Source organism: Xyrauchen texanus, chromosome 31, assembly GCF_025860055.1.
Source record: "Xyrauchen texanus isolate HMW12.3.18 chromosome 31, RBS_HiC_50CHRs, whole genome shotgun sequence".
Taxonomy (NCBI): Eukaryota; Metazoa; Chordata; class Actinopteri; order Cypriniformes; family Catostomidae; genus Xyrauchen; species Xyrauchen texanus.
The window spans coordinates 4,601,740-4,614,239 of record NC_068306.1 but is presented as its reverse complement, the minus strand read 5'-3'; the positions used below and the strand labels follow the sequence as shown (position 1 = coordinate 4,614,239).

At 40.6% G+C, this 12,500-nt stretch overlaps 1 protein-coding gene across 2 annotated transcripts in view; it reads right to left on the bottom strand.

Annotated features, from left to right (window-relative positions):
* Positions 1-10,787: 10,787 nt before the first annotated feature.
* LOC127625106 (CXXC-type zinc finger protein 4-like) overlaps positions 10,788-12,500 on the bottom strand; it is a 4,988-nt gene continuing 3,275 nt past the window's right edge. For both annotated transcript variants that reach the window (XM_052100187.1, XM_052100189.1), the window contains exon 3: positions 10,788-11,400. In XM_052100187.1, the coding sequence (XP_051956147.1) occupies positions 11,353-11,400 (48 nt within the window). In that variant the 3' untranslated portion in view covers positions 10,788-11,352. The remainder of the gene's footprint in view (positions 11,401-12,500) is intronic.

Below are 12,500 nucleotides of genomic sequence, written 5' to 3'. Positions count from 1 at the left end.
CATCCATGTTAACCTCCAGAATCAGAATCATCTGTGCTGGGCTCCAGATTCATAAAATACCTGTGCTGGGCTTTAGAATATTCTGTGCTAAGAATAATGCATGCTGGTCTCTTGATTAATCCGTGCCGAATGCCAAGAATAATCCTTGAAAAAAAGCTTTAATCAAGTTCATATTTAAACCAAACAAACACATTTACATGTGACTCACTCACACACACACACACACACACACACACACACTGCATTAATACATCTCCTGCAATCAGCTGAAATCACAATCATGAACAGTTTTTGATTTGATTTTAAAAGGGTTTATAGCTATAAATACACACCATATAATATTAACAACATACTGTGAACATGAACATTTAATGTCTAGAGTAACACATTGATAGGTGTTAAGAAAGAACGTTAGAAAATAATTTCATTATGATCCACAGCTTAGAACATGGCTGGCCACAGGTCAAGATGAATGCACCAATCTTAGGCAGCTTGTCATCAAAAACTGATCAACAAACTGAATTTAAGCTTTAATCTTAACATCCATCTATCATTTCTGTCTTGAACAACTAAATACATTATAAAAAGTAAATCAGAATCAGAATCAGCTTTATTGCCAAGTATTCTTACACAGAATTTGTCTTGGTGACAGGAGCTTCAAGTGCACAACAATACAAAACACAGATAATAATACAAAATAAAATTATAATAAATAAAATTGAATAGAAAATAAAGTATATATAGAATACACAATAAGACTAATAAATATATATATATATATATATACACACACACACACACACACATACATACACATACGTAGTCGACAAATCTGTTATATCCAGAGCAGTGTATGTTATGGCAGAAGTGGATATGTTGGATAATATAAATTAAAATTAAACTGTGTATTGCACATAATTATTGCTCAATGGGGGAATTTTAACTGTTTGTGAGATGGATGGCCTGAGGGAAAAAACTGTTCCTGTGTCTGACGGTTCTGGTGTTCAGAGCTCTGAAGCGCCGGCCAGAAGGCAACAGTTCAGAAAGGTAGTGGGCAGGGTGAGTGGGGTCCAGAGTGATTTTACCAGCCTTTTTCCTCACTCTGGAAGTGTATAGTTCTTGAAGGGAGGGCAGGGGGCAAGTCCGAAATGTCCTTTGTACTCTTCTGATGTCTGATTTCGTAGCTGCACCAAACCAGACAGTTACTGGAGTGCAGAGGACAGACTCAGTGACTGCTGAGTAGAACTGTATCAGCAGCACCTGTGGCAGGTTGAACTTCCTCAGCTGGCGAAGGAAGTACAACCTCTGCTGGGCCTTTTTCACAATGGAGTCGATGTGTATCTCCCACTTCAGGTCCTGTGAGATGGTGGGGGTGGGGTCAGTGTTGTGGTGTTCCTCCTAAAGTCCTCAATCATCTCCACCATTTTGAGCGTGTTCAGCTCCAGGTTGTTTTGACTGCACCAGACGGCCAACGGTTTAACCTCCCTATGCAGACTCATCATCATCTCGGATAAGGCCGATGACAGTGGTGTCGTCTGCAATCTTCAGGAGCTTGACAGAGGGTTCCTTGGTGGTGCAGTCATTGGTGTAGAGGGAGAACAGTAGTGGGGAGAGCACACATCCCTGGGGGGCACCAGTGCTGATGGTACAGGTGCTGGAAGTTAAAGCTGGTGATCCACTGACAGGTAGATGTGGGAACAGGGAGTTGGTTTAACTTAGTCCAGAGTATATCTGGGATGATGGTCTTGAAAGCTGAACTGAAGTCCACAAAAAGGACTTCAGTTCTTTTTGTGTCCCCGGTCTGTCCAGATGTTCCAGGATATGATGCAATCTCATGTTGACTGCATCGTTCACAGACATGTTTGCTCGGTAAGCAAATTAAAGAGGATCTAGAAAGGGTCCAGTGATGTCCTTCAGGTGGGCCAACACCAGTCTCTCAAGTGACTTCATGACCACAGACGTGAGAGCGACAGGTCTGTAGTCATTAAGTCCTGTGATTTTTGGATTTCTTAGGGACAGGGATGATAATTGAGCTTTTGAAGCAACATGGGACTTCACACTGCTCCAGTGATCTATTGAAGATCTGAGTGAAGATGGGGGCCAGTTGGTTAGCACAGGATCTAAGACACATGGGTGAAACACCGTCTGGGCCTGAAGCTTTCCTTGTCTTTTGTTTCTGAAAGACATGGCACACATCGTCTTCACAGATCTTAAGTGCAGGTTGAGTAGCAGGAGGGGGCCTGTGTCGTCGCTGTAAATCTAAGGGTGGTCGGGCCTTCTCTGCTGCAGCTCCCAAACTTTGGAACAGCCTGCCCGTTCACATGAGGTCTGCTCCTTCACTAGCTAGTTTTAAATCTGTTCTTCAGTCTTATCTGTATTCTCTGTCTTTTGATAATTCTTAGTTTAAGTGTTGTATGGTTTAGTTACATGGACTGTATTCTGGTTTCATGCCGCATGGTATTTATTAATGTTGTCACTTGCATATTTGCTCCTGGATTTGTTTCTTGATGTGTTTTATATTTTACTGTACAGCACTTTGGTGCAACTCTGTTGCTTTTAAATGTGCTCTAGAAATAAAACTTGACTTGACAAAAACATGAAAAAACACACAGACTCACTCACACACACACATTTAATTCAATTCAGTTTGCTTTATTGGCATGACAAAAGTACATTTTGTATTGCCAAAGCTTTTTTAAAACAACATATAAAATAGTTTAGAACAATTGAAATTGGATTTGCTCAAGCAAATATAATATAAGGAAAAACATTGAAAAACATTAAAGAAAAACAGATAATAAAAATAATTATGATTAATTATGTTTCAAGTTAACTTTAACTGATGAACTATATAAACTGAATTAAACATTATGTACATTCATGTGTAGTGAGAGGTTTGTGGTGTGAGTGGGGGTTAAATAAAAATGTTAATAATATATTTATGGATGTTCATTCTGTAGTTCTGGTTGTCCCTCAGGAGATGAGCGGATGCTTCATATCTTGCTGCTATATTTGCACATTCAGCTTTTTCACCCAGAATAAAAGGGAGTTTTTCAGATGGGGTGCAATTATTAAATTGGGGAAATACTTTGATAATTTTGGGATAATAGTGGTTTCTGGTGATTTCATATTTTGGGCATTCTGTGAGGAAGTGCAGCTCTGTCTCCATCATTCCCAGATGGCAGTGGGAGCAGAGTCTCTCCTCTCGGGATACCCACGTCTGTCTGCGCCGCCCCGTCTCTACGGCCAGCCTGTGCTCGCTGAGTCTGTACATCCTCAATGCTTTTCTTAAATTCACATCAGTCACCGTGGTCAGATAGTTTGCCACGGTGTACTCTCGATTTAGTGCCGAATAACATCCAACTTGTGCTGATTTTAATGGTGTTTGTCCAATTGGTGACGTATTTGTCTTTTTCTGTGTTTATAATTTGGTTGGTCCGAATGATTGTGAGTTTGTCCTGAGGTTGTGCTGATCTCTGCAGGAGTGAGGTCAGTCAGTCTCAGCACCAGCTGGCACAGGGGACTCCTCGCCCCGCTCAGCTCTTGGTGTTTTAGGGCTTTGTAATGGTATGTGTTGGGGTCACTTGTCTTTAGGTGTTTCCAGAATTTGATGGCTCTTTTTTGGATGTTTAGAAGGAGAGGGTATTGGCCTAATTCTGCCCTGCATCCGTTGTTTGGTGTTTTTCTTTGAACTTTGAGTATTCTTTTGAAAAATTCTGAATGTAGAGTTTCAATGGGATGTTTTTCCCAATTTGAAAAATCTAATTTTATAGGTGGACCCCACACTTCACTGCCATATAAAAGAATTGGTTCAATTATTGATTTGAAAAGTTTGAGCCAAATTTGGATTGGGATGTCAATTTTGATTGATCTTTTAATGGCATAGAAGCCCTTTGAGCTTTCTCTTTGAGTTCATTCACAGCCAAAGTAAAGTTACCCGCTGGAGTTATTTTCAGGCCGAGGTAAGTGTATGTGTTTGTGCTCTCAATGGTTCTGTGTGAGAGTGTGAATGTGTGTGTTAGTCCCTGAGATCTGGAGCGTTTCTGGAACATCATGACTCTAGTTTTCTGGAGGTTGACGGTCAGGGCCCAGGATTGACAGTAATCCTCCAGCAGATCCAGGCTGTCCTGAAGCCCCTCTTTAGTGGGTGACAGGAGAACAGGTCATCTGCATAGAGGAGACACTTTATTTCTGTGTCATGTAGAGTGAGACCTTGAATGGGAGAATGTTCTAGTATATTAGCCAATTGGTTGATGTAAACGTTGAAGAGGGCGGGGCTTAAACTGCAGCCCTGTCTCACTCCACGCCTCTGGAGAAAAAAATCAGTTCTTTCCAATTTTAACAGTGCATTGACTGTGTGTACATTGATTTGATCACATCATAAGCTTTTCCCCCTACACCACTGTCAATAAGTTTGAGATATAATCCTTCATGCCAGATTGAATCAAATGCTTTCTTAAAATCTACAAAACAAGCGAAAATTTGTCTTTTATTTTGATGTACATATTTATCAATGAGTGTCTGTAGGGTGAAAATGTGATCAGATGTGCGACAGTTTGGCATGAATCCAGTCTGACATTTCCTCAAGACATTGTGCTTCATAAGGAAGTGTAAAAGTCTGGTGTTTAAAATACTGCAGAACACCTTCCCCAGATTACTGTTCACACAGATGCCTCGGTAGTTATTAGGGTCTAATTTATCTCCACTCTTATAAATGGGGCTGATGAGTCCCTGATTCCAGATCTCAGGGAAATGACCCACACACAGAACATCATTGAACAGTTTCAGGATCGCCAGTTTGAAGTTTTGGTCGGAGTGTTTCAGCATCTCATTTAGGATGCCGTCCACACCGCAGGCCTTTTGGGGCTCGAGTATTTGCCATTACCTTGTTCCAACTCTTTCATTGTGATGGGGAATCTAAAGGGTTTTGATTTGTTTTAATTGATCTTTTCAAATGGTCTAATTTATTAATGATTTCATTTAGATTTCCAGTTGGGTGTAAAGTTCTTGGAAATGTTTTTCCACAGCCCTCCATCTTGGATTGCCAGATCTTCTTGATTTGTATAATAATTTCCATTTATCCCAGAATTGGTTTGTTTTGATTGATTTTTCAATTTCTTCAAGCTGGCTCTGCAAAGATTTAGTTTTTTAGTGTGGCTTTATATTGTCTTAATGCCTCACAGTACTGAAGACGAAGGTCCGGATTATCTGGTTGACAGTGTTTTTGGTTGGTTGAGTCTTACAGTCTGAATCAAACCATTTTTCAGTGTCCAATTTCTTTTTTGTAATTTTGACGAGTGCCAAATCACTTTTTTGTGCTGTTTTGTAGAATATATAATTGAGATGTTTCACTGCCTGATTGACATTCTCTCTCTCACTCACACACTCTCTCTCTCTCACACACACTCACTCTCACACACTCTCTCTCACACACACACACTCTCTCTCTCACACACACACTCCACACTCTCTCTCACACACACACACTCTCTCTCTCACACACACACTCTCTCCCTCTCTCACACACACACTCTCTCTCTCTCACACACACACTCTCTCACTCTCTCACACACACACTCTCTCTCTCACACACACTCTCTCTCTCACACACACACACACACACATTCTCTCTCTCACTCACACACATTCTCTCTCTCACACACACTCTCTCCCTCTCTCTCACACACACACTCATTCTCTCTCTCACACACACTCTCTCCCTCTCTCTCACACACACACTCATTCTCTCTCTCACACACACTCTCTCCCTCTCTCACACACTCATTCTCTCTCTCACACACACACATTCTCTCTCTCACACACACTCTCTCCCTCTCTCTCACACACACACACTCATTCTCTCTCTCACACACACTCTCTCCCTCTCTCTCACACACACACTCATTCTCTCTCTCACACACACTCTCTCCCTCTCTCACACACACATTCTCTCTCTCACACACACTCTCTCCCTCTCTCTCACACACACACTCATTCTCTCTCTCACACACACACACATTCTCTCTCTCACACACTCTCTCCCTCTCTCACACACACACACACATTCTCTCACACACTCTCTCCCTCTCTCACACACACATTCTCTCTCTCTCACTCACACACATTCTCTCTCTCACACACACACACACACACACACACATTCTCTCTCTCACACACACACATTCTCTCTCTCTCACTCACTCTCTCCCTCTCTCACACACACACACATTCTCTCTCTCACACACACACACACACACACACACACACACACACACACATTCTCTCTCTCTCACACACACTCATTCTCTCTCTCACACACACACATTCTCTCTCTCACACACACATTCTCTCTCTCTCACTCTCACACACACACTCTCTCTCACACACACATTCTCTCTCTCACACACACATTCTCTCTCTCTCACTCTCACACACACACTCTCTCTCACACACACACACTCTCACTCTCTCTCTCACACACACACACACATTCTCTCTCTCACTCACACACACTCTCTCTCTCTCTTTCTCTCACACACACACACACACACATACATACATACACACACACACACTCTCACACACACACACACACATACATACATACACACATATACACACAACACACACACAGTTTGTTGAAGTTTGTTGTAAAATGCTTTATTTTTCGAACGCATTGACGTATCGTTACAAAACTCGTTATGTGTCATTGGCACAGTGCCCTGAAGGTCCTTCAAGTTTTGGGACAGCGCCACCTTCTGGTTATAAGTTATACCAAAGTCTCATAACTTTTGATTACTTTGAGAACAGGCTTGATATATTCTGTGGGTCATGCCGAGAACATGGATACCAATTATGTCATGTTCGATCGAACTTACTCTCCGCCATTTTTAAATCCTTTAAAAACTATTTCTTTCTAACTCCTCCTTGAGCGTTCGCTCGGCAACGCTTTGGCGTATTGACATGAAACGTTAGATGTGTCATCATGACCGCACCTTGACCACATCATATCAATTTGGTGACAGCGCCACCTGTTGGTCTAAAGTAAAAGGCTTTTATGTCCCATAGTTGAATGTTTTTTCAACTATTTTGCCTAAAATCATGACCAGATTGCTTTAATTACTTATTTATTTAGCCATTGTCGTGCCTAATAATGGTTGATGTGCTTGGCCCCTTACTTGCTGCTTACAGCTATATTTATTATTATTATTGTTATTATACAAAAATAGTATTATAGGGGTCCAAAAAATTATAATGAAAAGTGGGCTGAGAGATTATCACGAAGTGGACAAAAACAGGTACACGGTGTACAGGTGACCCCCTTGTACAGGTGACCCCCCACCTCCCACCCCCATGTTTTACTGTATTGTTTTATTAATTTAGTCCAGATCTTTCTAAGAGGTCTCAAGTGTGAACACCCTTTCCTGAACAGTATTTCTATGCGCAGTAGAGCATGTTTGCCCATTTCTTAAATTTGGTCCTTACATTTGAAGGATTATGGGTAATTATTTGACATTTAGCTTCAACATAAGAACACATTTCTCTCTGTCTCCATCAGAAGGCGCACCACATCATTCTGGATCACGCCATCTTCACACGCTGCATCACAGTTCCCCATAAAAACCCCAAAAGCTTTGATGGCATCTGTAAGAAGAAGAAGATGCTGTGTGCTGACTGCAGACACGACTGGGGCATCATCGTGTCCTACTTCAACATACAGGTGACACATCGCAGAAACCGATCATCCTTATTTGCTTTATAAATCTCCAGCGAGAGTTAAACTGTGTCACTCGCAAGCGAACACACTCTTCTATTTATATATAAACACTGAATCTCATGAAGGAATGACCAGGTCATATTAAACTCATCACATTTATTTGCATACATATTTGCTGTGAACGCCCCTCAAATGACAATAGTTTGATATATAATGATTCAATGATTATAAATAGTTACATTTAAATACTTGAATGATAATTTAGATGATTAAAATGTGTTAAATGATTGTGTTAGACGAGTAAAGCGTTGATTAGACAATACATTAAGTGACTTTAAAAATTCAATATATTGTTAATTTCAATATTATTGAACATCGCTCCACAGAAGAAAAAAAGTTGCTAACTTGTTGTGAGTGTCGCTCCTCTGTTGTTGGAGGGCGACTGCCTCCAACCGGCCAGTAGCGTCCTTCACCAGCCTCCTCCAAATATATACTATTTTGTATATATGTGTTATAGATGTGTTATAGATGTTTTATAGATGTGTTATAGATGTTTTATAGATGTATTATAGATGTGTTATAGCAAAAGAAGAATGTCGCGAAGGTCACACAAGGGTTAATTGTGTTATTTTATGCATTATTTTTAATATAATTAAGTGCACCGACTAAACTCGTTAAATCGACATTGCTAAAATATATTTCTGTAACACAATTAGGAGAATTTGCTTAATTGTCAAAATGATGAAAATAATGTTAATGGTCCTAAAGCTAAATTGATTCCTCTGACTCTGAGAGGAAATGTCCTGCAGGATCTGCCGGTGTTGAAGATCGAGAGATTCGCGTTGAAGGATCTGATCACTCAACAGCAGGTGTGCTTCAGGAAGTGGCATGAGGTGACGTTCAGCATACGAGAGTTTGACATGACGGAGATCACACCTGAAACATGGCCACTGAGAGAATGAGGACGGCCAATAGATTAATCTGGTTCCTTTATTTGTAGTTTTCCAGGTACAGCATTATGAATACATTAGTGATTAATTAGACATGTTAGTGGGAGATATTTCATGATGTCCATTCATTGATAAATTCAATTTTAATGGTAAAATGATTTTTATGGTTTGTTTTTGGTTATCCTGGAAAGTTTTCTTTACATAAATAGAACATTGTTTTTAGGTTTTCAACCACTTACATTCCCTTAACGTTCTCTTAACGTTCTGTTAACGTTTCCTTAATGTTCTGTTAAAGTTCTGTTAATGTTCTGTTAACATACTCTTAACCTCAATTTTCATGATTTCCTTTATATATTCATACATTCATGCATCATTATTCATAAATAAACAATCAGTCTATATAAATAAATAATCTGCACACAATCCAAGTTTTTGATGATCCATTGTTTAATAATTCAAACTGATTATTCCTGAATCAAAAACTCCCTAATGGTTATAAAATAAACCTAAAAATAACCATTAGAGAATGTTCTGTATAGGTTGTTAAAAAACTTCCCTGCAATGTTCTGGGAAGGTTAGTTTATGGTTATAAAATAAACCTAAAAATAACCATTAGAGAATGTTCTGTATAGGTTGTTAAAAAACCTCCCTGCAACATTCAGGGAAGGTTAGTTTCTGGTTATAAAATAAACCTAAAAATAACCATTAGAGAACGTTCTGTATAGGTTGTCTTTAGGTTGTTAAAAAACCTCCCTGCAACGTTCTGGGAAGGTTAGTTTATGGTTATAAAATAAACCTAAAAATAACCATTAGAGAACGTTCTGTATAGGTTGTCTTTAGGTTGTTAAAAAACCTCCCTGCAACGTTCTGGGAAGGTTAGTTTATGGTTATAAAATAAACCTAAAAACAACCATTAGAGAACGTTCTGTATAGGTTGTCTTTAGGTTGTTATAAAAACCTCCCTGCAACATTCTGGGAAGGTTAGTTTATGGTTATAAAATAAACCTAAAAATAACCATTAGAGAATGTTCTGTATAGGTTGTTAAAAAACCTCCTTGCAACGTTCAGTGAAGGTTTGTTTATGGTTATAAAATAAAACCTAAAAATAACCATTAGAGAACGTTCTGTATAGGTTGTTAAAAAACCTCCCTGCAACGTTCTGGGAAGGTTAGTTTATGGTTATAAAATAAACCTAAAAATAACCATTAGAGAACGTTCTGTATAGGTTGTCTTTAGGTTGTTAAAAAACCTCCCTGCAACGTTCTGGGAAGGTTAGTTTATGGTTATCAAAATAAACCTAAAAATAACCATTAGAGAACGTTCTGTATAGGTTGCCTTTAGGTTGTGTTAAAAACCTCCCTGCAACGTTCTGGGAAGGTTAGTTTATGGAGACACAATAAACCTAATAATAACCATTAGAGAACGTTCTGTATAGGTTGTCTTTAGGTTGTTAAAAAACCTCCCTGCAACGTTCTGGGAAGGTTAGTTTATGGAGACACAATAAACCTACAGAGAACGTTCCTAGAATGTTATTATTTGGTTCCCAAAACAATAACCAAATGGGAACCATATGCTAACGTTAGGGAGCGTTCTGTGTTTGCTGGGATTCAGATTTTGAAGCTACTGTATTTAGTCCCATTATAATTCATGGGAGTACTTGTGCTTTACAATAGGACTAGATTATATGTCTTTGTCCCTCACACACACTCAGAGGTTGTGTGTGATGTAAATCTGTGCGGGAGTGAAGGCATCTTTCAGCCCCTCCCTCATTCTAAAATTCATGTCATTGTAATTCATGTTGCCTAGCAACATGGGAGTCGTCATAGAGGCCCAACAATAAAGAGATGACATGTACAGTGATGTGCCGAGCGCTTTAACACCGAGATATGCCTCCGCCATCTTTTCCCGCTCATCTGTACTCGGAGGGATCAGAATTAGAAACGCCATTAAAAGCCTCTCCGGGTGACATCTTACTCGCATACACATTATTTATCTTAAATCAAGCCTCTTGTCGACTCCTGTGCCGACCGTCACACGTTAAACAAAACCTTGTTACAGGTGCATACATACATGACGTGTTCGGTTTTGCACAAATAAAGGAGACGCACAGAGAGTCACAGTTCAAAAAGCATCACATTTAATCAACGAGCCATCTTAAGAGTCTCATACTCATCAAGACAGTGAGGTGTCACAACAGCAATAAACAAAGTTATTCTCTTAAAGTCTTTAGTTAAAAACGAAACACTTTTCTACCCATGCAACAGAAAGGTGGTGTACAGTCATTTACTCAAACCCTTTGGACTTTCTTTCCTCTACGCTCCCACAGAAGAAAGAAACTCAGAGGAGTTTAGAATGGCATGAGGGTGAGTGATGTTCACTTTTGGGTGATCTGTTCCTTTAAGCGGATGTGACCGGAGTCTCTGTAAGTGCATGAGCGTTTGGTGTTGGGTGAGGTGTGGTCAGTCCAAGACCTGGAGACCAGTGACTTTGACGTCACTCCAGCGGGACGGGTCACACCTGATTCCCCTGGGGCTAAAGGGGAGTCCTGAGGGGGAGGGGTAGAAAGTGAGAGGGGGGTTTAAAGTCCCTGATTGCAGTATGATCAGACCTCGGGGTAGATTGTAGGGTTATGACCTGCAGTTCGTTTGAGTTACAGTTTCGTCATGTGGTTTTGTGGAGACCTTTTCAGAAGAACCAGCGGAAGGTGTCGGCAGCTCCTGCTGATGCGGCTCTCTGCAGGGATGACATTAATTAGCAGTTTAGCTCAAAATAATGGGATGGCCATCTTCTGCAGGTAATACCAGAATTGATTTTGTTAGACAGCATTGGTATGTGTGGTGTAGCGATATACAGTATGTGCAATGCCTGTACTAATAATGAGACCATTAGGGCTGAGAAAATACATTTAAATTGTTTACTTAAATATTACCATGATTTTAAAGACATTATTTCAGATTAGGGGGAGCAAAAAAAGCTACAAGACTTCAGTGATCACCAGATTTTTCAATCGAAGTTGTCTCGAATACGTACAAACCACACAGGACGCTAGACGGAGTGCAAGAGAGCGTGGGGTATCTCGAGCAGGGCCGTTTCTAGGCAAAGGCAACCTAGGAGTTCGACTAGGGCACCAACTGCTAAGGGGGCGCCAAAGAGGGGGGTGCCAAAGAGGCCGCCGTCACGCACCCCAAACACCCCCCACAGAGGCGCAGAGGTGCCACAAGGAATCTGGCCTAGGGCGCCAGAATGGTCTGAAACAGCCCTGATCTTGAGACAGGCTTTGCCAAATTCAACTCCTTTCAATTTGACAATGTTTTAAAACTCATGGCACAGAGGCCGTTTACAACAAACATGTTCTTGCGCTAAAAAGCTAGCCTAGTCTAAAAACACGCCACTCTTGCACGCTGAAAAAACGCTGGACGCGGCACATCGTTCAAAGACGTCCGTTACAAAAATGCCTCACATTGAATATCGGTCCGCTGGGAAACAAAGTCGTGCGTATAACTTTTGGATTCGACAAAACGTGCGTAATTCGTGGGATCAAATCTTTGGGAGTATTGTTTGAAGCACTTAGTCGCAAGTAAGCGATATATGCCAGAAGAGATCTGCATACTCCGTTGAGCTGTCAATAAGAGTCAGTACCTAATGCTTTTGGACAAACCGGAATTTTGACCACTAAAGGCTAGGGCATACTTCCTTACTCTTATAGCACTGGCAACATCAGGCGCATGGGCCGACAGCGGGGAAAGACGGAGACTGTCCGAATGTCTAGAAAATTGGGCTGCACTTGGACAGTCTTGTGTATTGTGCTAATGACAACATTTGTGCCACGTGCA